This window comes from Sapajus apella, unplaced genomic scaffold (genome assembly GCF_009761245.1).
Source record: "Sapajus apella isolate SASKATOON/1434 unplaced genomic scaffold, GSC_monkey_1.0 scaffold49, whole genome shotgun sequence".
Classification (NCBI taxonomy): Eukaryota; Metazoa; Chordata; class Mammalia; order Primates; family Cebidae; genus Sapajus; species Sapajus apella.
The window spans coordinates 11,881,925-11,909,310 of NW_022436989.1; the positions used below are offsets into that span (position 1 = coordinate 11,881,925).

The 27,386-nt window shown below is 35.6% G+C and overlaps 1 protein-coding gene and 1 pseudogene across 8 annotated transcripts in view; one reads left to right on the top strand and one right to left on the bottom strand.

The window, feature by feature from the left end:
• The window catches only part of LYST (lysosomal trafficking regulator), a 213,109-nt gene that overhangs the window by 135,107 nt on the left and 50,616 nt on the right, over positions 1–27,386 (top strand). For all 7 annotated transcript variants that reach the window (XM_032242286.1, XM_032242287.1, XM_032242291.1 and 4 more), the window contains 11 exons: positions 1,759–1,937; positions 5,668–5,874; positions 12,926–13,102; positions 13,653–13,729; positions 13,856–14,044; positions 16,552–16,697; positions 16,786–16,882; positions 17,883–17,944; positions 19,409–19,464; positions 22,689–22,841; positions 26,273–26,517. In XM_032242286.1, the coding sequence (XP_032098177.1) occupies positions 1,759–1,937; positions 5,668–5,874; positions 12,926–13,102; positions 13,653–13,729; positions 13,856–14,044; positions 16,552–16,697; positions 16,786–16,882; positions 17,883–17,944; positions 19,409–19,464; positions 22,689–22,841; positions 26,273–26,517 (1,588 nt within the window). The remainder of the gene's footprint in view (positions 1–1,758; positions 1,938–5,667; positions 5,875–12,925; positions 13,103–13,652; positions 13,730–13,855; positions 14,045–16,551; positions 16,698–16,785; positions 16,883–17,882; positions 17,945–19,408; positions 19,465–22,688; positions 22,842–26,272; positions 26,518–27,386) is intronic.
• On the bottom strand, positions 7,650–9,244 carry LOC116526044 (annotated as a pseudogene). Its single transcript, XR_004257941.1, has one exon. The product of XR_004257941.1 is annotated as an L-lactate dehydrogenase A chain-like (transcript).

Genomic DNA, 27,386 nt, shown 5'->3' on the forward strand with positions numbered 1-27,386 from the left:
GCATATTTAGGTTTTGTTTTGTTTTGTGTTGGTCAGGCTGGTCTTGAACTCGCTACCTCAGGTGATCCTCTAACTTTGGCCTTCCAAAGTGCTGGGATTACAGGAATGACCCACCGTGCCTGGCCTACATATTTAGTTTTTTAAGAAACTGCCAAACTTTTCCAGAGTGGCTGTACAGTTTTACATTCCCATCAGCAATATATGAGAGGTCCTAGTTTCTTCACATCCTTACCTACCTACTTTTTGTTGTTGTCACTATTTTTTAGCCATTCTGACAGATGTGTAGTGATATATTATTGTGGTTTTAATTTGCATTTCCATATTTGCTAATGAATATATATGTACATACTTAAATTGTGATACTTAGAGCAATCACTTAAAAAAGCTATTCAAAGAAATATACTCCAAACACTATAAATAATGTTCTTTCTGCACACACAAAAATGGTAACTGTGTGAGGTGATAGATACATTAACTAGCTTGATTATGGTGGTTATTTGACAATGTATTTATATATCAAAACACCTTATTATGTACAATTTCTGTTTGTCAATTATATGCCGATAAAGCTGAAAATTGTTTTTTAAAAAACACTATAGATAAGACAAAATGTAATGTAAAAAATGTTCGGGTAACCCCAGGAAGACAGGACAAAGAAAACAGTAATTGTTAATCATTAGAAAAGCATGATACACTCAAGGAATTTTTTTTTTTTTAGCTTTTTTACTTTTCTTTCTTTCTTTCTTTCTTTCTTTCTTTTCTTTCTTTTCTTTCTTTTCTTTCTTTTCTTTCTTTCTTTCTTTCTTTCTTTCTTTCTTTCCTTTCTTTCCTTTCTTTCTTTCTTTCTTTCCTTTCTTTCCTTCCTTCCTTCCTTCCTTCCTTCCTTCCCTCCTTCCCTCCCTCCCTCCCTTCCTTCCTTCCTTCCTTCCTTCCTTCCTTTCTTTCTTTCCTTTCTTTCTTTCTTTTCTTTCTTTCTTTCTTTCTTTCTTTCTTTCTTTCTTTCTTTCTTTCTTTTTTTTTTGAGATGGGTTCTCTGTCGCCAAGGCTGGATTGCAGTGGTGTGATCTCAGCTCACTGCAACCTCTACCACCTGGGCTCAAACAGTCCTCCCATCTCAGCCTCCTGAGTAACTAGGACTACAGGTATACACCTCATGCCTGGCTAATGTTTGTATTTTTTTGTAGAGATGGGGTTCCACCACATTGCCCAGGCTGACCTCGAACTCCTAGACTCAGGTGATCTGTCTGCCTTCACCTCCCACAGTACTGGGATTACAGGCGTGAGCCACCATGCCCACCTTTTTTTCCTTTGACTTTTCTACTGTACATTCTGTGCAACAGACTCCCAGATTAAACTCCGAAATTGAGCCGTGATTATCACATACACAGCATGTAAATGGATAGCACATGCAGAGAAACAGCTCTTTAGATCCACTCATGTAAATATGACATGGTCTTTATGTTTGATTTGTATAATAAGCTCATGCTTTGAACCATTTTGCAGTTTAACTTACCTTCATTAGTCAATTAAATATTAATTTAAAATTGCATGACATGCATTTTTAAATTTCTACATTATTTTATGTGAATTCACTTTCTACTACATTGTATCTACTGCATCTAATACACCTGATACACATTTAAATTGTGATAACTGAATTAGTAATTAAATACAATATTTTTACCAGCATTATTACTGTTTATAATGGGTAGACAGCAGTGATATGACTAATTTTGTATTCTTTTTTTCAATTTAAAGAATTTAATTCAGACATTATTGACATTTTGAGAACTCCAGAAAATGTGACTCAAAGCAAGACCTCAGTTTTCCAGACCGAAATTTCTGAGGAATATATTCATCATGAACAGTCTTCTGTTTTCAATCCATTTCAGAAAGAAATTTTTACATATCTGGTAGAAGGATTCAAAGTATCTATTGTAAGTAAATTGATTATATGGGAAATGTTCATTCACACAAAGGGAATAGAGGTTTTTGTTGACTGTATTGTATGTTTTCAAAATCGTATTTCTTTGTGCTCTTACAGAGAGCTTTTTAAAACTCAGGCAACTTGAATTTTAATTATAGAGTAATATATATTGCTAATTCACCCTTTCCAAAATGACTCATCTCATGCAGCATTGCTTTTTAAGCCTGTAACCCTAAAGGCTATTTTCTAGTGTTGTAGTTAAGTAAGATCAACATCAGAAAAGAGTAGATCATCATCATTGATGACTGCTATAAGAGTTTACATTAATTGTTTTTAAAGGACTATATTTATGGATACTTGTTCTCAAATTTCTAAATTATTATGAATTTTAGATCTTGGCCTAAGTGTATCTGACACCTTCAAAATTATATAGAGAATACTGATAAGTGTCAGGGTTCCTTTATCATCACCTCTCTTGGGTTTCTGTGGGTCACTTACAGTTGACACAATGGAACAAATCGGTCAGTTTACTCCATAGATAGTAAAGGCCAATCTAATTGTAGCAGATCTCATAAATCATGACATGCCAGTCTCTAAATCTAAACTAGATGTTGTTGGTTAGTTCTGAACAGCAAAACCGAGTGCGGATTCACTTAGAACTCAGTCACTCAGACAGGACCCTTAGGTCTAGATGTAATTAGAGACGAGCAGTTTCCAAAACTCAGAATGAGTTCTGAATGTACTGCTTCCAGTTTTAAACCAGATGCAGGTGATTTGATCAGCATTTGGCTAGGCTTAGTGGGACCATAGTTAAAACAATTGGTTAATTGTTAGGGAATAGTCTGTGGTAAACCCATAAAGTAGTTTCCCCTTATCTTCGGGGGATACATTTCAGGACCCCTCGTGAATGCCTGAGACCACAGATGCTACTGAAACCTATATATAATATGTTTTTTCATATACATACATACCTATGATATAGTCTAATTTATGAATTAGGCATAGTAAGAGATTAACTATAATAATAAAACAGAATAATTATAACAATATACTTTACTAAAAGTTACATGAATGTAGTCTCTCTCTTTTTACAATGAGTAAATATCTTATTGTATAATATTTAACTATTTTCGGACCATGATTGACTGTGGAAAGCAAAACCACAGGTAAGGGGTATTGCTATCTGCAGTGCTTAATTTGTGACTGTTGTACTCAGTAGTATGGCGCAATTCAAGTCTTTATTATGAATCCTTTCTCTTTTTATTGCAAAATCAGTGTAAGCTTATTTATCATTGTTCTTTGATAGTTTTTTTTTAAATTTATAATTTGTGAGCCCTTGGTAATTTTTTAATGGCTTAGGACATAAAATTTACCATTTTGACCATTTTTAAGGATACAATTCAGTGGCATTAATTATAGTCATATTGCTGTGCAGCCACTGTCACCATCATCCATCTCTTGGAACTTTTTTCCCACCCCCACCCCCCAAGAGATGGAGTCTCATTCTGTCTCCCAGGCTGGAAAGCAGTGGCCCAATCTCAGCTCATTGCAACCTCCACCTCCCAGGTTCAAGGGATTCTCCTACCTCAGCCTCTCAAGTAGCCGGGATTACAGGTGCACATCGCCACATCCAGCTAAGTTTTGTATTTTTAGTAGAGACGGGTTTCTGTATGTTGGTCAGGCTAGTCTCATACTCCTGACCTCAGGTGATCCATCTGCCTCAGCCTCCCAAAGTGCTGGGATTACAGGCATGAACCACCGCACCCAGCCAGAACTTTTTAATTATCCCAAAATGAAACTCTGGACCCAATAAATCATAACTTTTACCACCCTCTCCCCCATTACCCTGTAATCACTATTCTACTTTCTGTTTCTGTGAGTTTGACTGTTCAAGGTACCCATTGTAAATAGAAGCATACAATATTTGTCCTTTCGTGTATGGCTTTTTTTTTTTTATTGTACTTTAGATTCTGGGATACATGTGCAGATCATGCAAGATTGTTGCACAGGTACATTCATGGCAAGGTGGTTTGCTACCTCCATCCTTCCATCACCTATATCTGGCATTTCTGCCCATGTTATCCCTCCCCAACTCCCTACACCCCGCTGTCCCTCCCCTAGCCACCCCTAACGGACCCCACTGTGTGATGCTTCCCTCTCTGTGTCCACATGTTCTCATTGTTCAACACCCACCTACAAGTGAGAACATGCGGTGTTTGATTTTTTGTTCTTGTGTCAGTTTGCTGAGAATGATGGTTTCCGGGTTCATCCATGTCCCTATAAAGTACACAAACTCATTGTTTTTTATGGCTACATACTATTCCATGGTGTATATGTGCCACATTTTCTTTGTCCAGTCGATCATTGATAGGCATTTGAGTTGGTTCCAGGTCTTTGCTATTGTAAACAGTGCCACAATGAACATACGTGTGTCCGTGTCTTTATAATAGAACAATTTATAGTCCTTTGTGTATATACCCAGTAATGGGATTGCTGGGTCAAATGGAATTTCTATTTCTAGATCCTTAAGGAATCACCACACTGTCTTCCACAATGGTTGAACTAATTTACACTCCCACCAACAGTATAAAAGTGTTCCTATTTCTCCACATCCTCTCCAGCATCTGTTGTCTCCAGATTTTTTAATGATTGCCATTCTAACTGGCATGAGATGGTATCTCAATATGGTTTTGATTTGCATTTATCTAATAACCAGTGATGATGAGCATTTTTTCATGTTTGTTGGCTTCATATATGCCTTCTTTTGAAAAGCGTCTGTTCATATCCTTTGCATACTTTTGGATCAGTTTGCTTGTTTTTTTCTTATAAATCTGCTTTAGTTCTTTGTAGATTCTGCATATTAGCCCTTTGTCAGATGGGTAGATTGCAAAAATTTTTTCCCATTCTGTTGGTTGCCAGTTCTCTCTAATGATTGTTTCTTTTGCTGTACAGAAGCTCTGAAGTTTAATTAGATCCCATTTGTCTATTTTGGCTTTTGTTGCCATTGCTTTTGGTGTTTTAGTCATGAAGTCCTTGCCTATGCCTATGTCCTGGATGGTTTTGCCTAGGTTTTCTTCTAGGGTTTTTGTGGTGTTATGTTTAAGTCCTTAATCCATCTGGAGTTAATTTTGGTATAAGGTGTCAGGAAGGGGTCCAGTTTCTGCTTTCTGCACATTGCTAGCGAATTTTCCCAACACCATTTATTAAACAGGGGATCCTTTCCCCATTGCATGTTTTTGTCAGGTTTGTCAAAGATTAGATGGTTGTAGATGTGTGGTGTTGCTTCCGAGGCCTCTGTTCTGTTCCGTTGGTCTATAGCTCTGTTTTGGTATCAGTGCCGTGCTGTTTTGATTACTGTTGCCTTGTAGTGGCTTATTTTATTTAGCATAGTGTCCTCAAGGATCATCCATATTATAGCATGTGTCAGAATTTCCTTCCTTTTTAAGGATGAATAATATTCCATTGTAAGTATACAGCACATTTTGTTTATCTGTTCATCCACTGATGGATGTTCAGATTGTTTCCACCTTTTGGCTATTTTGAGTGATGCTACTATGAACATTGTATGCCGATCCCTTTTAAACTCCTATTTGTATGGGTATGTGTATCTCTTTCTAATTTTGACCATTAAAACCAATCTGGAATAAAACATGTTCTATAATCTTCTTTAGAGCTGTGTTGAGTCTAGCGTAGTATTTCTTAAGCAATCTGATCCTAATTCATTCCTATCTTGATTTTAGGGTTCAAGTAAAACCAGTGGTTCCAAGCAGCAGTGGACTAAAATTCTATGGTCTTGTAAGGAAACCTTCCGAATGCAGCTTGGGAGACTATTAGTGCATATTTTGTCACCAGCCCACCCTGCACAAGAGAGAAAGCAAATTTTTGAAATAGTTCATGAACCAAATCATCAGGAAATACTACGAGACTGTCTCAGCCCATCCCTACAAGTAAGTATCTCAGCTTTGATAAGATAAGTAAAACTTTTGGTGAAATATAAAGTCTGAATAAAACAAGAACTGAAATTAAACCGAATTTTCATGCCTAATTTATAAATATAATTTTCTTACCAAACAAATTTAACCTAAGGTCTTTCCTCAGGTGCTTTACACAGGCTCCATTTGACCTCTGTGTTTATTTCCCAATCTTATTTCTAGTGCTTAAATTAGAAGTTCTGTATCAGAGTTTCTATCAGATACTTTGTAATGTGTTAACATATCTTAAAATGCTTTCTTTAAGGATTGTTTGGAGGCTTTTTTGAAAGGCTTATATTACCTGTGAAACATCTATATTGAATAGCTCAAACAACAGTACATATAACGTATCTAAAAAATATATATAGTAAGTTAAAATAGAAAAAAAAAATCATTTGGAATAATCAAACCCAAAATACCTAAAAGAATTTCAGAGTCCATAAAGTCTATCACTTCAACAGTGGTAGATGGAAAATTTAAAAGGCACATTAACCCATATTGTAGGGCTGTTTAACAGTTTCTTATAAAATTAAACATATATTTAACTTGTGACCATGTTATTCCATTTCTAGATATTTACTTAAAAGAGAAATCAAAACATATGTTTATAAAAAGACTTGTTTAAGAATATCCATGGCAGCCTTTTTTCATAATGGCCAAATTCTGGGAATATTCAAATGCTTATCAACAGAAGAATAAACAAAGTGTGATTTCTTTTACCTGTAGAGAGAAATCTGTATAGACTATTCTACAGCACTGTGTAGACTCTTCTACAGCTCTACAAAGGAACAAACTACTGATACACCTATCATTATGGATGAATCTCAGAAACACTGAGTGGGGAAAGGGACAGCCAAACACAAAAGAACACAATCTGATTCTATTCATCTGAAGTCCAAAAACAAGCAAAACCAAGATATGATGATGGAATTTGTGACAGTAGTTGTCTCTGTGGAAGGGGAATGGTGAGAAAGGGAATTGACTGGAAAGGAGTTTAAGAGAACTTTTTGGGGTGATAAAAATAAGATCTTATTTTGAGTAATGATTAAGTGGATGTATGCAGTTGTCAGAACTCATAGAAACACTTAATGTATGTATGCTTATTACATGTAAGGTATACCTCAATAAAGAAGGTGAGAGAGGATATATTAAAAAAGATAATATCATCTTTAATACATAGAAAACTCACATTAGGAGTCAAAACTATCTTGAAGGGATACTCGTAGGTGCTCTTTCCAGTATTAAGACACTTTCAAGTACACTGAAGGCACTGTCTTCCATTTCACAAGACAGCGACATATTTAGCCCGTACGTTCCTTCTGTGGAGAACTTGAAGTGGTGCTTTTTTCTTTCCTTTATACCCAGCAAAGTTGCTCTCCATCAAAATTCAACTGTGGTGTTAACAGTCCACTTTTCCTCATGCTGGTTTCCCCTCTCCACCAATTTGTGTCTGTCAGTGGTATCATTATTGAATTTCAGCCTGAAATATTGAACTGTTACTGTCATTGACTTTTTCTTCTCTTTCTCAATCCATTTCATCACCAAGGCCAGTCATTTATTCACCCACAAAGACTGAGGATATAATCTTTAACCTAATAATTTTAGCAGCCACTGATGATAATTACCAAGATATACTTTTTCATTAAGGAGTTACAAAATAGTGATTTCTCTAAGTCTCTCATTCCATCAACATCTGTAAGCTCTGATTCTTCTATAGGGAGGAACTTTCCCTTGTCAACTATTTGGCTACCTTTCTTTTTTCTCTTTTTTTTTTTCACTGTTCAAGGTTTATTGGGGGTTTTAGTTGGTATGACACTTGGATAGTTGGTTACATTGTTTATATGTAGATCTTGTTACATTATATGGTAATGTACACTGCTGATATAGTTCACAAAATAAGATCCTTTGGAACAATTATGCACAAGACACGCAATATTAGATTTATACACTGGATCCCAGGATGTTATTGATTGGAAAAAAAAAGTTGAACTAGGCATGTTCAATGAAGGAGCCAGGAAGTTATATAAAACATGGTAAACATCCATCTGGTTCAAGGGGCAACCACAGCATGTGCAGCATCTGCAGTGGTGCCTCAGAGGTGGCAGAACTATTTCACACTAACCATTTTAGGACTACTCAACAGTAGCACTATCCAGCATCAGGATATAGCTGTAGGATTTTACAGACCATTCCTATTTCTAACTTTAGGAATTGATGTTTTTCCCAATCCATCTTAACATTACTGCTTTAATCACAGATCAGATAAAAAGGACAACATGCACAACCTCCAGCTAAAATCCTGTTGTAGCCTAGACAGTGAAATTGTATGACATCAGAAGACTTTAAAATTGCAGCTCTTTTTGGATCCCCTAAGCATATCTGTACTCTTCTTCAAACGGGCCTGTTCCTTGGGAGTCAGAGTCACCTTCACAAGGTCTGAGATTCCATTCTGTCCCAACATGCAAGGAACACTAAAGAAGACACCAGCCTTTATATCATGGAGACCCTTATGGTGGAATTAGATGCACCCGCCTAAGATTCTTCATTATAGTCTGCCAAATCTGCCACGGAGAGTCCAGTGGCCCAGGATATGTAGCCTTTGAGTTTGATCACCTCCTAAGCACCCTCAACCACCTGCTTATGAACTTCTTTCCACTGTTCCTTATCTGTATCCGTCCCTAAATCTGGGTGCAGAGTCTTCAGGGAGAAACCAGCAACATTCACACCACTCCATACAGGCACAGCTAGAATCTCCATGTTCCCTAAGGACGCACCCATGACAGCTTAATGGGTGAACTCCCAGCCCTTCCTCCATCAGGTAATGGAATCGGGCTGAATCCAGATTGCAACCACTTCCAGTAACAAGGTTTTTGGGAAAGCCACTTATCTTCCAAGTTACATAGGTCAAGATACCAACTGGATTTGAAACAATAAGCAATGTGCAGTTCAGGCTGTATTTTACATTAGGAATGATGAATTTAAAGATGTTCATGTTATGCCGGACCAAATTAAGATGGCTTTCTCCCTGTTGCTGACATGCCCAGCCATGGTATGACCAGCTTGGAGTTTGCAGTTACACTATAGTCTTTGCCAGAGATAATCTTTGGTGTTCTAAGGAAAAGGCTGCCATGTTAGAGATCCATCATCTCGCCCTTCAGTTTGTCTTCCATGACATCAACAAGAGCAAGTTTACCTGTCAAGTCCCTCATTAAGATACTGATGGCACAGGCCATGCCAACAGCACCAGCCCCAACAACTGTAATCTTATTCTGGGGGTCTGTTCGTCCTTTAGAAGATTATGAATTGGCTGATCCTTCAGAGTTTCCATATTGGACTTGGAACCAGAAGGAATCAGGAATTCACTTTGGGTGGGCATCACGGGGCGCGGCAATGAGATCTGGACCTGGAGGGAGGCCCCAGCCCCTTGGCTACCTTTAAATATAGTCAGTCAAGGAAAGGCAGGAAAAATTATGTTTCCTTCTCTGTTTATTAATTTTTAGAATGATGAGTTCATGCCCCTAGTGGCCTCTAATTTTTGTATTTATTTTTATTTTTGGAGTGTCATTAGGAACTCAGGTATCATAAAATAAGTGGTATGTGTTTTAGTCTATTGCAGTCATTATTCAGTTTAATATTCAAATTAACACCTCTGTAGATTCAAGTTGTTGTGTCAACATGGCCTTTTTCATTTTAACAAGTTAATACAATTAAACTTCCTTGTTTTCTGGCACAGAAGAATGTCCCAGGCCCACCTTACACATTTCCTTCCCCAAACCTAGAACCTAACTTTCCTCCCAAGAAGCCTTTATTTCCTTTTAAGATGATGATGGTATTTAGAGACTACAAATCTGGGGACTAGGTATGTTTATTTCTACTAGGTTGTCATTTCTTCTCAACCTTTTTTAGTGGACAAAAGTAGGAAATACATACTTTTTTTAGAAAGAAAAATCATGAGTTTATACTGATACTTTCACTTTTTCTTGGATTTTTTTTTATTTGTATTTCTTTTAATGTTGATATCTTGGTTACTAACATTAACATAATCATTTATTTACTTTGTCTTTCTACATATATAACATTTTCAAAATAAGATGACCAACATGATCGCTAATAACAATCCTGCTGAGTGCAGTTTCAGATGTCTTTGTGGTTCTTTTTGTCCTTAGCCTGTTATTATGATTATACAGTGAAAACACTGTATTATAAAAGCACTTAAAGTCGTTTTCTTTATTTGGTCATGCCACCAGCTTCAACCAATTAGTTAGGTAGGTGGGCTTTTTTTTTTTTCAGTTTGTTTTATATTTTTAGGGATTCCTTTGGGTTTTTGTTTGCTTGCTTAATTTTGTTTTGATTACACAAACATGTAAAATGTCTGCATGGTTCTAAGACCAATGTTGTGAAATAGCAAATTCAGAGAGGTTCTAGCTTTTATCCTTTCACCCTCCTGTTATTTTTCCCTTCCTCTGTAGGTAACTATTTTTTTCTGTTGTAGATAAGCAAATTTGTGTATACATGTATTTATACATGTAAATATTCTCTCCCCTACTTCCCAACACAAAGAAAGATAGCAAAATATACACACTCTTCTGCATCTTACTTTCTTCACTTAATATATCCTAGAGATTTTTATTACATATTAGTATAGAGTGATCTTTATGCCTTTTACAGCTGCATACATTTAATTTGTATTTCATTTGTAATCTGCCTGGGTTTTTAAGCCCCAGGCTTCTTTTCTGCTGTCCCAACTTGATTCTGATTAACTCTCCAGCCTGCAGACCCTCTTCTCTTCAAGATAATCACATCTTTTGTGTCTTGCGACCTCTTCATATCTTGTTTATTTTTACTGTCAAGCTATTCTATTCATATTGTCCACCAGCACAGAACACCTCTCTCTCCTTTGTCTGTTTATATCCCCATTCCTTTTTTTTTTTTTTTTTTTTTTGAGATGGAGTCTCGCTCTGTCACAAGGCTGGAGTGCAGTGGCGTGATCTCGGCTCACTGCAACCTCCGCCTCCCAGTCTCAAGCGATTCTCCTGCCTCAGCCTCCCAAGTAGCTGGGACTACAAGTGTACACCAACACGCCTGGCTAATTTTTGTATTTTTAGTAGAGACGGGGTTTCACCATGTTGGCCAGGATGGTCTCAATCTCTTGACCTCGTAATCTGCCCACCTCAGCCTCCCAAAGTGCTGGGATTACAGGTGTGAGCCACCATGCCCAGCCTCTGTATCCCCATTCTAACCATTCATTTAGCCATGACCCAGATTACCCTATACCTTCTTCGAAACCTTTCTACCTTTCTGTAGTCCACTTAGAACTCTTCCTTCTTAGAACCTTCATTGAAAAGTAATATTTTATATATTTTAGCATTTTCTTATTTTCTAAGGATTTATGTTTAACAGACTCAATTCCTTAAATCAGTTTTTGAGGGTGGAAAATAAGATATTTTTTGTATCTGTTCCCAATGACACCTTTTATAGTCCCTGAAATGATAATCAATAAGTGATCAGAGGGTATTAAAATGAGATATTAGAAACAACTTCAGTGTTTAAGAAAATCATGTGTTTCCTTGGATATTCACAATGAATAAAAACATTTTTGATAGTTTTTCAAGATATTTTTAGAATGTCATTGAATATTAAACTGAAGTACTTTTAGTTATATCAAGAACATTACCTTTAAGACACACTTAGGAAAATCTTCTAGTCATTTACCATTTTTCTTTATTTGCCAACTCTTTGGGCCTTTTACTCACAGAACTTCTGTTCATCTTTCTCTTTTGGTCAGGTAGCAGCTGTCTCTAACTGATTTAAAATGTTGCATTAAAATGAGCTTTGCTATTTTCATCACTGCATGTGTTCATCTTTTGCTTTTGGGAAATGACATGATGTGATTCAGCATGTTAATTTAAATATCACCCAAAATGTAACCATTTCCAGATCCATTTGCTGACATTTAATACTGTTCACAGTTTAAAATGTCATAAAACTAAATGCAGTGATATTTGTTTCAATGCAGATTTTTAAAGTAAAATATATGTGTTTAACTTGTTGGCAAAATTATTGTTTAAATAATACACACTGTACACATTAGAATCAGGTGTAATATCTATAGCATGTAAGGGCCACTTAAAAAATCATGAATGAACATTTGGTGTAGGTTTGTGCTGCAAAGGACAATTGTCATTACCTAAAGTAACACTGTAAATTTTGGTTTTAGGGTCTGTTCTTAAAAGATTGGCTAAAACAACTCTTCCCTGGTTATTCACATAGAACTGTCTCTGTAGGTCTCACCAGTTTGAGAGTTTTTCACGTTTTGTTCTCCCTAGGGAGTAGTGAATACTTACAAGCTAAAAATAGGTTTTAGTTCTAGAAATTTTACCAATTTCTCTTGTACTAAGCAGAAATCAAAGGAAGAAGAGTAAATAAACTTTAAGGTCTAAAGGAAGTTTTCCCTTCTACTTCAGTTTTTCTGTAAGAAAAACTGAAAATTATCTTCCTTTATCCCAGTTTATTTCCTGCATTCCTTTAGCAACTTCTCTCCAAAATTCTTACCCCAAAAGCTAGCTGGCTAGCTTTCTTACTTTTTAAAATACAATTTTATAAGAAAAAATGTCAAGCATACTGAGAATAGAAAGAATAGTATAATAAATACCATATAACCATCACCTAGATTTAACAGTTTTTACTATTTTTATCATATTGACATAATCTCTTCTTTTTCTGAATGATTTTAACATATATATATAGAAATCATGATATTTTACCTCTAAATTCTTTTTTAAAAACATTTTCCTATGTAACCATCACAACATTATTACGTCCAACAAAATTAGCATTAATCCTCTGTCATCAACTACTCAGTGCATAATCAGATTTCTGTAATTACCCCCAGAATGTCTTTTGTAGGTGCTTTATTCAAATCAGATGCAACCAAATAAATCTAGCAATATAATTTAATTACTATTAAGTAATTAAAATGTAAGAATTAAAATTCTAAATGATTTTAAAATTATTACTTTTTTTAAAGCATGGAGCCAAGTTAGTTTTATATTTGTCAGAGTTGATACATAATCACCAAGATGAATTGACTGAAGAAGAGCTAGACACAGCAGAACTGCTTATGAATGCTTTGAAGTTATGTGGTCACAAGTGCATACCTCCCAGTGCATCAACAAAAGCAGACCTTATTAAAATAATTAAAGAGGTGAGTAAATGAAACCATAGTTCTTTCTTAGGAAATTCCATCATAGGTAATTAAAGAATGACTGGCATTACTTTTTTAAGAACAGAGTATCATTGATGATGAACTTGAAATGATTATTTTATTTTTTCCTATATACTGTATTGCTCTTTTCTACAAGAGAAAAAAAAATACGCTTATTTTAAGGAGCATTTTGTTCTCCGTGGTCATCATTATTCATTATCAGTATCCTTCGGTGAAGGAAAGATTTTTGAAGTGACAACCAAGCTGAAGCATACCTTGTGTTAGGGGTTCTTTAATGAAAAAGCAAAATAAGGTGGCAAGCAACTATGTGTAAACTCATCAGGTTTAGCAACCCTGGTTAACCATTCTACTCTAACTTATGTGACCTAAATTGTATAGAAACAGAATTATAACATTGTTTAGATGGTTTATTATATTATTCTGGTCTCCTAGGGACAATATTTTCTCCTTTGTTAACTGGGTTTTGAAATTGGTTTGTTGGGCTGTGTGCCAAAATTTTATGTAGTATATTATTATCTAAATCTTTTAGGAACAAAAGAAATATGAAACCGAAGAAGGAGTGAATAAAGCTGCTTGGCAGAAAACTGTTAATAATAACCAACAAAGGTAATATTTTATATGTTCCAAAGGCATGTCTTTTAGGAATCCATTAGATTTCACATATACTTTTAAAGTATGTTTTGATAAATAAATTCCATGTATGCTTAACTATGAACAATCTTATTTGTTTAGTCTCTTTCAGCGTCTGGATTCAAAATCAAAGGATATATCTAAAATAGCGGCAGATATCACCCAGGCAGTGTCTCTCTCCCAAGGAATTGAGAGAAAAAAGGTGATCCAGCATATCAGAGGAATGTATAAAGTAGATTTGAGCGCCAGCAGACATTGGCAGGAACTTATTCAGCAACTGACACATGATAGGTAAACAACGGGAGGATGGTTAAAGTTGTATTCCATGAAGATTTTAGATATTGATGTTAAACTGAATTTGTATTCCAGAATTCAGACTCATAAAATCATGTCATTAGCTTAAACAATTTTGTGTTTAATCATTTGTGATTTTTTTTTCACCTTAAAGAATAATCATATGAGATTTTTTTTTTAATTCTTGGGGAAGAAAAGTAATGAGGGGGCACTAGCTTGTCTAGATAGTAAAATTGGCTTAATTTTAAAACATGGGCTTTGTAAAAGAATAGAGAAATTACTGAAATAGGACAGCTGAGAAGAATGTCTTTTTTCTCTTTTTATGAGACAGAGTCTCACTGTCGCCCAAGCTGTAGTACAATGGCACAATCTTGGCTCACTGCAACCTCCGCCTCCCGGATTCAAGCGATTCTCCTGCCTCAGCCTGTCAAGTAGCGGTGATTACAGATGCCCACCACCGTACCTGGCTAATTTTTGTATTTTTAGTAGAGATGGGGTTTCGCCATGTTGGCCAGGATGGTTTTGAACTCCTGACCTCAGGTGATCCGCCCACCTCAGCTTCCCAAAGTGCGGGATTACAGGAATGAGCCACCACTACTGGCCTTTAAAAGTATCTTTTTTTAACTAAGACAATAATTTAAAATATGTATTACAAATAATGAAAATAGGGAAATTAAGGTATTATTCTCTAAATTTGGTTAAGATAACTGATTCATATGACTTTGGTGTACTAAAATACACTAAACATTAGACACTAAAGTAGATTCCAGAGAGATAAAAGAGTTAGACTCAAAAAGTTTATAAAGTAGAAGATAATAGGATATTTGTTAACTTTTAGAAGGATAGATGACTTTCGAAGCTCAAATGCCATAGAAGAAACTGCAAATAAATCAGTGGCTTTTAACTTTAATTTTTTCCAGTGTATTTAGCAACTGTAACAACAGCAAAAAAGCCTGGGAATTTATTTTCAGCAAATAAAAAGTTATTTTTATTGTTTAAAAAACTTATACAGATTCTAAAGTAAAATATTATGATACTAGAAGTTTGAATGACCAAAAGGCATGAGCACATTTCTCACATAAGACAAATTGAATTACCAAACACATGGGAAAATACTTGATATTGCTAGTGGCTAATTTGGTTTTCTAGAACCTTTAGATACCACACTGTACTTTTTATATTAAAAAAATTTTTTGGCTGCTAATATTCACAGCAGGATATTAGCTGTCCTTACTCAGAACTTTGGTGACATTGTACATTTTGACAATATATATTAGTAATCCTAACAACATTTTATTTCTAGCTTCAATTATCCTATTTTAGTGATTGTATCCTAAGGAAAATATTCAAAATATGGAAGGCAGGCCAGTCACAGTGCCTCACATCTGTAGTCTACTACTTTGGGAGGTTGAGGTGGGAGGATCACTTGAGCCTAAGAGTTCAAGGCTACAGTGAGCTATGAACGTGCTACTGCATTTGGCCTGGGCAACAGAGTGAGACCCTGACACAAAAAAAAAAAAAAGAAAGAAAAGAAACATAAAATGTTTTATCTCTGCATTATTTATGCTAGTGAATGAATGAATTAGGAACAAGTTATATATTAACAGTAATATGGTTAAATACAGTATAATGCATCTACCTCCATATTGAGCAGCCATTCAGAATGATGAAATAAAGATAATACTGTTTCAGTAAAATAAGGCAGGTTATAGAAAAATGACTATAATGATCATAACTATAGTTAAAGACAGATGGGTTTTTTTTTTTTTAAAAAAGGCAGTAACCACTACCAGTATTTTGGTATGTTTAGGATACGAATAAGTTCTATCTAGGATACATTTAGTTCTAAAAATGTATTTAAATATGGTTTTCCTGTCTTCTTTCATCTAAGATACAAATTTATTTTAAAATCTTTTTAAAAATGTGATTCATACTTAAAAAAAGAACTGATTTTATTTGTTTCATTAGCGAGTAGGCAAGAGGCCAGGCGAGGTGGCTTACACCTATAGCCCCCACACTTTGGGAGGCCCAGGTGGGTGGATAAGTTGAGACTAGGAATTCGAGACAAGCCTGGCCAACATAATGAAACTGTCTCTACTAAAAAAAAAATGGAAAAATTAGCCGGGCATGGTAGTGGGCACCTGTAATCCCAGCTACTTGGACGGCTGAGGCAGGAGAACCGCTTGAGCCCAGGAGGCAGAGGTTACAGTAAGCCAAGATCAAGCCACAGCACTCCAGCCTGGGCAATAGAGAAAGACTCGGTCTCAAACTCAGAAAAAGAGTAGGCAAAATGGGAAATGTGGAGACTGGGATTCAGTAACAAAAAGACACATAGATTTTATTATTCATACTTATTATGCATTCCCTGATCAAATATATAAATATTTGGAGTTTTAAATTAACAGATCAATTGTGACTTACTTATTCAATCTCTGTAATGATTTTTTTTAAGCTACAAGTCCTGGATGGTCACTTAAAACACCCTTTAATCTTTTTACTTGCAGAGCAGTATGGTATGACCCCATCTACTATCCAACCTCATGGCAGTTGGATCCAACAGAAGGGCCAAATCGAGAGAGGAGACGTTTACAGAGGTGTTATTTAACTATTCCAAATAAGTATCTCCTTAGGGATCGACAAAAATCAGAAGGTAATAGTGGCTTCTTGACTCAACATATAAATATTGCAGATAACTATGAACATTAGATAAAGATAATATGTACTTTTTTCCTCAACAGAGGTTGTCAAACCACCACTCTCTTACCTATTTGAAGACAAAACTCATTCTTCTTTCTCTTCTACTGTCAAGGACAAAGCTGCAAGTGAATCTATAAGGTAATTTTGAATACATAGATCTGCAATCTTTCATGAATATACAATTTATTGTAGTGTTTATGTAATATTTATTTTAGGCAATGCCATCGTTTTCAGAAAAACCCTAAACAGGAAAGGCTCAAGGGAGGAGGACAAGATTATATGGCCAAAATCCAAAAGCAAATGACATTTCTGATAGCAAGGGTTCATGGAACTTCAGTCATCATGTTCTGGCCCTTGTTAGTATACACATATATATATATGCACACACATATATATACACACACATATACACATACACACACACGCACATATTTTGTAATTGACTGTTTAACAGCTCTGTAGATAGAGCTGCCAGTGGTATCAAGAGGCGATATAATATAGTGACTAAAGGTTCAGATTCCAGTTCCTCCTCTTACTAGCTCTTTAATTTTAACCTCTCTGTCTCAGTTTCCTCGTCTATTAAGTGAGGAAATAATAATAATAGGTATCATAGCATTGTTGACTATTAAGTATGTCATTATGTATTAAATATTAATAGTATTATCACTGAGGTTATTGTGGTTGGGCTATTCTGGTTTTTTTATACCCATTTCATAGATGAAAAACTGAGACTCAAAGAAGATAATTGGCTAAGAACACAAAGGAACTTTCTGATTCCAAATCCTCTGTTTTTCCTGGAATACTGGGCTTTTTTTTAATGTGTTTGAAGTACCTGAGGCGTGAAACAATGTTTGCTTACTTACTAGAAAATATAAAATATTGATACCTCTTTTAAATAACTTAACTTCTATATTCTCCCTCCCGGTTATAGGGATTACTAGCCTTTTCTAGACATTTCAGTCATTTCATTTCACTAGGATGTTAAAAAGAAAGAAGATAGTATTTTCATGTGGGTTTCAACAAGCTGTCAGAACTCTAGTCTGCTTTGTGGAAATCTTTTACTCAGTAAAATAAAGCATATGCTCTCTGAAATTGGTCAAAACATTTAGTCATAGTAATTTTAAATATGTTTTGACAGAGTAAATCGAAGATGTATCAGTGTTGCACCATCTAGAGAGACGGCTGGTGAGTTGTTACTAGGTAAGTCAAATTTTGAGATAATTTGTTTTTCGACACAGTGTCATTAAATTGGATAAACTTTCTGTAATATCATATAAGCTAGTTTGCCTTAACATTATTTGTAATTGCATATGACTCATGAATGTGAAGAAATGATGTATCTTATGTTCTGAAAAGCACACGAATAGCGTTTTAATTTTTATAAAATTAAGTTTCTTCATCAATATGCAATTTTATATCTAATCATTTCCTTTATGCCAATTTAGAATTTTTTAAGTGAAAAATTATTGGTATATTTACATGCCTACTATTTTAGCAGATATACCTGTGCATAAGAAATATGTCTACTTTAAGATTGTTCATAATTTATATTCTCTATTGTGCTCCTGAGAGAAAGCGCAGGATTGGTAGTCCATAGATACCTATGTCATTACATTTGGTTGGAAATTTTATTCTCAAAATATGAAGGAAAACGGTTATATCACTTGGTCTCTGTTCACTTAAAGAACCAATTTGTATGCTGTAGGCTAGGTTCTCAAAGTGTGAGGACCCTGAATTGGTAGCATCAGCATCTCGTGGAAGCTTGTTAGAATTTTACATCTTCAGGCCTCAGTACACACTTGATGAATCTGAAATTCTGAGGGTGGGGGCCCAGCAGTCTATGTTCTGATAAGCCCTCCAGTGATTTCATGTACCTTCAGATTTGAGAATGAATGTTGTAAGCTACAGCCTCCAAGGTCCAAGATGTGGAGCTTTAAGCCTACTGGGACTGAGCCCCACCATCACAAGGATGGAGGTAGTACCCTTCCCTGAGCTAGCCATGCCACTACTTCAAGGTCCACTCAGTGCTCAAGGGTGACCAGCATCCAGGTGGCAGAACCTCAGAGAAGTTCCAACATTTTAAAACACGATGTAGGGACATGTGTTAGCAACAGTCAGCCTATGAAACAGGAAAAAATTGGGGACTGTGTTTAGGGCCTACTCTACCCTATGAAGTGTCTCAGTCTATAAAAAAATTAAGGATTTCCCTTTTGCTAGATAATTTGGTTTACCACTTGACTTCAATTAGTGTGTAAAAAATAAAGCAAATCAGTATGCTAGTAGTATAAGAATAATGGTAATAATAAATAGTCAATATATAGTCAATATTTATTTAGCACTGAATGCTAAAACAAGCACATAATCATTTTACATATATTCTAATCTAATTCCCATAGTAACTCTGTGAAATAGAGCTCCCAGCAATCTTTTTTTTTTTTTTTTTTTTTTTTTTCCCTAATAAAGAAACTAGGACACAAAGAGGTAAAGCATCTTGCCCAGGACTTCATGGATACTATTCAAAAATATTTATTGAGTGCTAGGAACTGTATCTAAGTACACTGAGATTCAAATTCAGACCAAAGGACTCCAGAGGCTATGTATTAAACCATGAATAGTTATGTGCACATACATTTTTAAACCCTTATATCCAATTATTTTCTGCAGGTAAATGTGGAATGTATTTTGTGGAAGATAATGCTTCTGATACAGTTGAAAGTTCGGTGAGTAGAGGCTTAAGTTTGTATTTACATAAATCTAGGCAGATTCCAAAAATGTATCAATTCAGTATAGCCAGAGAGAAGGAAGAACTATTAGAGTTCATTCTTTGTCACTCTATGTATAGATTGGTCTGAGTTCTAAACATTTTTTTAAATATAATTTTTTTAAAAAAGACTGTGCCATATCCTCTGGCTTGTGGCCCAAGTCTCATAGCAGTTAATATAAGTCAAATTCTAAAGTCATGCTCCTATTATATCAGTTAATGTTCATTCCTTATTATTACTATCCTTTGTTGCAACAAATAACTATTCTTTGCCACTCCCAGTCCACTATCGAGTACCTTTGCCTTCAGAAAGAAAGGAAAAATATTAAATAATTGAATAACTTAAGTAATTCTAATATTCACATAGCTTAATAATGATTGTTATTATTCTAGATAGGCTGATATTAATCAGAAAATAACAAAGACTCTTAACTTACATTTTTTGTATAATAAAACTTTTTTATTTGAATTATCTTCTATGCCATTAAAATATTTTTTGAGATCCCTGTAATAGAAGAAATAAACTTTTTGTTTCAAAAAAGTTCTAAAGCCAGGAATTCCTAAGGATATACTAAATGAGATTGTGTGTGATTTAATTATTAATATGTATTTGATTTTAAAGAAATTAATGAGTGAAAATATGAAGTTTGGTTACAAAATTAATGTAAAAAAAAGTCATGAACATATTTAATGTTGTCAGAAATATGAACAACATTCTTTCCTGATTTACATAGCAATTACCACAAGGTTTGTCCCAGATAGTAAAATATAGTTATGTTATTTTTCAAAATGCACCCTTTTATCAAGCCAAGGGATGTCATAGTTGATGTATGAGATAACTTTTTTGTGTGTCCAAAAGATGACAGTTTTTCCCCTTAAAAATTCTACTCAATTTGTGTTTTAACTCCATTTGACATGAGGTAACAGAAGAGCCTGAGTCTACCTGTGAAATATGTTGGTTTATTTTCAGTGCTTGAACATACATTCACAAATATTTGGTTTGGGAAGACAACATTTAATTTAAGTTAACTTGCATGCTATAAATGTGTTGTATGTTTAAATAAAGAGGAAGATTTTTTTAAAAATCTAAAAATGCCCTTGCTTCTTCATAGATTGAAGGATCCTTCTTTCCTATGTACTTTTGTAGTATTGGTTCTTCTCATATGACTTTCTGTCTTCCATTGTGTATGCAAATGTGTGTACAAATACTTCATGCCCCCTTTTTGACTCATAGATTTATTTCATGCCAAGCACTTAGCAGAGTATCTTGTGCATAGATGCTTAATTTATACATGTTGAATGAATTTGAAACTAAACAAAGGAGGAATTCAGTTTTAAGTGTGAGAATATTTTCATTAAGACATTTTATTTTATTTATAATATATTCCCTGCCTCTAATTATAAAAATTACTTTGGACCAAGAACAATAGTAAAACACACATAGAGTAGGACAATTCAAATCTAAAAATAATACTAATAATAAGGTTTTGGAGAGTTAAAGAGCCTGGGATAAAATAGTTCTTGGCAATTGAGTCCTAAATTTGCCCTAAGCTTTCTGTTAGTCAACACAAAGGAGTAAGTAAATGCAATTTTTTAAAAAGGAAAAAAAAAAAAGAAAACTAGGATGCAGGTTTATTTGAGGAGATAAATTCTAGCTAGTTTTAAACTTCAGTAGAAACTTTTTTTCATTATTTCTCTATTAAAAGCATTAAGTAACATAATTTATGTATTCAGTTACAATTTACAAAAGATTTAGATGCACATTTTCTAAAGTATTTCTTGATTCTGTACTTTGGGAGAGACCTAGTGACGATAGGATATGTAGGCCCTGTGGCCCCTACCTCTTCATTTCAGAATGTGGGGGTTTGTCTGAGTACACTAGGATTAATACTCTCAAGGAGATTCAACTTTCCAGTGGCTATTTTCTCATCTTCTTTTCTTCTGTTGACCACCTAGCAGGGGAATGTAGCTATTTAGTATTTGTTGATCTGTAGGTTACATTCAGTGGAACTTTATTTGCAGGAATGCCCCATTAGTTCCAGAATGTTCCTCCAGACACTCTGCTTTGCTTTTGCTGGATGACTCACCACGTTGGCCAAGCTGGTCTCAAACTTCTGACCTCAAGTCATCTGCCCGCCTCAGCCTCCCAAAGTGTTGGGATTACAGGCATGAGCCATCGCACCCAGCTTATTCCCCTTTATCAATGGGCACATTTATTTGTCTAATCTTTCATTAGGAACAAATCCCTTCCTAGGTTTTAGCTTTCTGAAGCAATCTCAATTCCACACCCCGATTCTAGGGGCCCAGGGCCTCATCTTCTGTCCTCAAGTGGCTGTCAACCTACGTCAGTTCGTTTCTGAAACTGGGGTATGTGCATACCTGCATGCGTTTGCAGACACATACAACAGAGCAACCAGAGGATTGCTCCCTGCTTAGTGCTGATTTTTCAATTTCTCTATATTTTTGACTCGGGGATTTCATCTCCCTTGTTTTCTTGTAAGCTCAGCTATGTATTTAAAAGGATATTTGCTTAGTAAAAGAAGCCAACCTGAAAAGGCTCCATACTTTGTGATTCAAGCTATGTGACATTTTGGAAAAGGCAGAACTATAGAGACAGTAAACAAATTAGTGGTTGCCAGAGGTTGGGGAGAGGAAAGGAGGTATGAGTAGGTGGAGCACAGAGGATTTTTAGGGCAATAAAACTATTTTGTATGATATTGTTATGGTGGATACATGTCCTTTTTCATTTATCAAAACCCATAGAATGTACAACACAAAGAGTGAACCCTAATATAAACTATAGACTTTAGGTAAGAAAAATTGTAGCAGTATTGGTTCATCAATTGTAATTAATGTCCTGCACCAAGTGCAAGATTTAATAATAGAGAAACTGTGAGTGCAGGGCCAAGGGAGGGGAGGATACATGAGAGTTCTGTATTATCTGCTCAAGTTTCTATAAACCTAAAACTAGTCTAAAAAATAAAGCCTATTAATTTTTTTTAATTTCTGAATTTTATCAAGCCTTTTGAGGTGTTTTGCATTGAGAGAGTTTTCAAGTAATCTTTTCTGCCATCTGCCACAAAAAGAAGATTTTCTGTTTTGTTTTGATGCTTTTTAAAATCTAAAATTAAAATAATTGTATGTCAGGTAAAACAAATATTTTTGCCCATTTCTTTGTCTTAGAGCCTTCAGGGAGAGTTGGAACCAGCATCATTTTCCTGGACATATGAAGAAATTAAAGAAGTTCACAAGCGTTGGTGGCAATTGAGAGATAATGCTGTAGAAATCTTTCTGACAAATGGCAGAACACTCCTGTTGGCATTTGATAACACCAAGGTAAATTTACCATTATTAATTGATATATATTAAGTGATCATGGGCCAGTGTAACTATACTCATACTAGTTACTATACTCATACTAGTTACTATACTCATACTAGTTACTATACTCATACTAGTTACTATACTCATACTGGTTACATGAAGGTTTACTGAAATCAAATAAAAATTGCCATGTATCTTAGTCCTGATTAAAGTGAAACCTATGTTGTATAAGGATTATCTTTTACCTTTAAAATGAGTTAAATCTGATTCCCCAAAATGACTGAAAGGAGTAGTTTAGACTTGCTCAGTGCTGTAGCGGAGTCCATCTTTGACAAACCCCCTTGACCTCTAATCCCTTCAGCCACCATTTCTCTGCTCTCCTTTATAGAAAACCTGTTGGGGAAAGTTGCATATGTTTACTGCCTCCAATTTTCTGTTGAGATGCTTCAGACAGACTTTCTTCTCACCGCTCTTGTCAGGGTCACTGGTAACCTCTAATGTCATAATCTTCCTTGGTCCCCATTTTTACTTGACCTACTGGCAGCATTTGGCCCAGCTGATTATTCTCTTCTTAAATAAAAGCTTTCTCCCTGGCCTTTTGGGTTACCATTTTCTCTTAGTTCTTCTTATACCTTACCAGCCATTGCTTCTTAGTCGTGGTTGCAGACAACTCCTTGGTATGTGTCAGGGCTCATTCCTCAGACCTCTTCTCATCCAGTCTTAGGACTTTAAAATACCACCTGTATTTTAACAACTTACAAATTTATGTCATTGCCCAAGCCTCTCCCCTGAATGCCACACTCATACATTTAACTCCGAACTAGGCTCTTCATTTAGAAGTCTGATTGGCACCTTAAACTTAACATGTGCAAAATGGAACTTCTCATCTTCCCCCCAAAATTACTTTCCAGTTTTCTCTATCTCAATAAATGACAACTCCATCTTTGTAATGCCCAGGCCAAAACTCTTGAGGTTATCCAACACTCTTCTTGTTCTCTCATCCCCTGCATACACTCTATTAATAGGTCCTGTTGATTCTGTCCTCAGAATACATCCAGAGTCTGACTGGTTCCACTGCTACCATCCTGGTTTAAGCCATCATCATTTCTTGCCAGAATCATTTACAATAGCCCCCTAACTGGCCTTCCTGCATCTATCCTGTTTCTGAAATCAAATAAAAATTGCCACTCTTTCTTAGTCCTAATTAAAGCCTGGGTTATATGAGGATTATTTTTGACCCCTAAAATTGTGTTAAATTCTGATTCCCCAAAATGACTGAAATGAAGTAGTTTAATCTTGCTTAGGGCAGGGTGCAGTGGCTCACGCCTGTAATCCCAGCACTTTGGGAGGCCAAGGTGGGCGGATCACGAGGTCAGGAGCTTGAGACCAGCCTGGCCAAAATGGTGAAACCCCGTCTCTATTAAAAATACAAAAATTACTTGAGTGTGGTGGTATGCACCCATAATCCCAGTACTCAGGAGGCTGAGACAGGAGAATCACTTGAACCTGGGAGGCAGAGGTTGCAGTAAGCCTAGATCACATCATTGCACTCCAACCTGGGCAACAGAGTGAGACTCCATCTCAAATAAACAAACAAACAAACTTGCTCAGTGCTGTGGTGCAGTTCATCTTTGATAAACCCTTTCTTGACCTTCAATCCCTTCATCACCATTTCTCTGCTCTCCTTTATAGAAAACCCCTTAACCCCCCTTTAGATTGTTCTCAACACAGCAGCTAAAGTATGTTGTAGCATATCTTTTCTCTGCTCAGAATCCTTCAGTCACTTTCATGTCACTCCGTTAAAGGCAAAGTCCTTTCAATAACCTGATAAAGCCCCAGATAATCGTGTACCTTATTACCTCTCTGATGTCATTGTCTGCCATTCTCTCCATCACTCCGTCTACTCCATCCATGCCTTGAATATGTTAGGTACATCAGTGCCTCAGGGACTTTGCATTCACTGTTGCCTGGAATGTTTTTCTCCTTAGAAATCCAAATGATTTGCTGTGTCACTTTTTTTTAAGTTTCCTGATCAAATATCTTGTCAGCAAGTCCTCCCTGACACTGTGAAATAGCTACCCCTCCTCTCCACCAAGCATCCCTCATCTCCTTTACTTTGGTCTGATTTTCTCCATAGGATGTATTAGCATCCAGCATTTTCTGCCTCTCCCCAGTAGATGCCAAGTCTTTGCTTTGTTAAGTTCCAGTTTTTTGGAATCTTTAACACTACTGGTATGCAGGAATTCCAATTCATATTTGTTGAATAAATGAATGTCTTATTTTCTTTCCAGAGTTTGCCTTATAGTTTGTCATAAATTCCTTTCCATGGACCTTAGCTTCAACAGTTGGCAACCTTTGGATTTAGGCTACAGGTTTAGGATGTTATTTTCTCTGTGGTTTCACCTGTTCTGTAACTACCAGTATAGTTATATAACTCATTCTTGTTATTTACTTTAAGTTCACTCATTATCCACATCTGTGGCTCTTCTTCCTATGTCTGAAGCAATACCTGCTTAAAATGGGTATTTCATATCTGTTTTTAGCAAAGCTTATCTTGTCTATTATTTTTATTCATTAGCAATCATCGTTTAATTGCTTTAGAAGAACCAGTACCCTTTTTCTGTGACAAAGCTATTGTGAATCTCTAAAAGAGTTTACATTGTTTTCAATCAGTAGTGAAAATAAAATATCCTGTTTACATAAGATACTTTAATTCTCATGAGATAAATATTATCACTCCCATATTATAGATGTCATAACTGTAGCACAGAAGGTTAACAGGAAAATAGACCAGATCTGTCAAACTCAGAAGACAGTGCTGTTTCTACTATGCTATATTGCAATTATTTAGAAGAAAATTCTTCTTTTTTTTTTTTTTTTTTTTTTTGGAGATGGAGTCTTGCTCTGTATTCCAGGCTGGAGTGCAGTGGCGTGATCTCGGCTCACTGCAACTTCCTCCCCCCTCTTCCTGGTTCAAGCTATTTTCCTACCTCAGCCTCCCAAGTAGCTAGGATTACAGACATAAGCCACCATGCCCAGCTAATTTTTGTATTTTTTTAGTAGAGATGGGGTTTCACCATGTTGGCCAGTCTGGTCTTGAACTCCTGACCTCGTGATCCACCCACCTCAGCCTCCCAAAGTGCTGAGACTACAGGTGTGAGCCACCACGCCCAGCCCTAAGTGACTTTTCTATACAAACTTTTTCTTAGAAGTTTTTTATTAACATATTTCTCCAGCAGCAAGGCATAGTGGTGAAGAGCCCAGCATTTGGAGGACGACCTGGTCTTGAATCTCAGTTCTCTACCCATTAATGTTATTGAGAAAAAAGTATTTTCTTGGAGGACGTGAGATTTGTAACATGTCTATAATGTCATGGGTTGTTTGGAGAAAAGTGCCAATCAGACTAAAAATAAAATATGTTTTTTTTTCTCCTTCCCTTTTAGGTTCGTGATGATGTATACCACAATATACTCACTAATAACCTCCCTAATCTTCTGGAATATGGTAACATCACTGCTCTGACAAATTTATGGTATACTGGACAAATTACTAATTTTGAATATTTGACTCACTTAAACAAACATGCTGGCCGATCCTTCAATGATCTCATGCAGTATCCTGTGTTCCCATTTATACTTGCTGACTATGTTAGTGAGACGCTTGACCTCAATGATCCATTGATATACAGGTAAGTTAAAAGAGTCATCACCTTTGGGTTCATCCATCCATATGTTGCATTTTTTTAAGTTTTTATTATTAAAAATTTCAAACATGCTCAAAATAGAATAATTATGTAAGAACCCAAATACCTATCACCCCAATTCAACATTTATGAATTATGAAGATTTTTGCCAAACTTACAACATCTTTTTTGTTGTTGTTATTTAAGGCAAATCACAGACATCTTGTTTTGTCTCTTCTTTGTTCTACAGTGTGCATCTTTTTAAAAAATAGAACATCTTAACCACAATGCTATTATCACATGTAAGAAAATTAACAGTAATTCTGTGATATCGTCTAGTATCAGGTCCATTGCCATATTTTGTTGCTATATCTCTGAACATACACTGAGAATAGCCATTATTTTTTATATGTATTTTTTCTCTTTATTTTCTCCTGACATTGACTTGTTGGAAAAACCATGCCATTTATCCTGTTGGAGCATCACATTCTGTGTTTTCTGATTGCTTCCTGTGACATTGTTTAGTTTGTTCCTGTAGCCGCTATATTTCCTAGAGACTAGAAAAGTCTTGCTTAGGTTCAGGTTCAACCCTTTTTTTTTTGGCAAGAATCCTTTATAGGTGGTGATGATGTGAGCTCCATATATATATATATATGTATTTTTTTTCTTTTATTATTCTGCGTGGTTGAGAGGAGTGAGCTTTATATTGTGTCGTATCAAGAAGCCTCTGATATTTCACTCTAATGATGCTCAGTTTGAGCTGTGGGCCCAGGCTCCCATTGAACTTGTACCTAATGGTTTCATACATTGATAATTATTGCTTGAATCAATTATTTCATTAAGGGTTGCAAAATGTTGATTTCCCCATTCTCTCA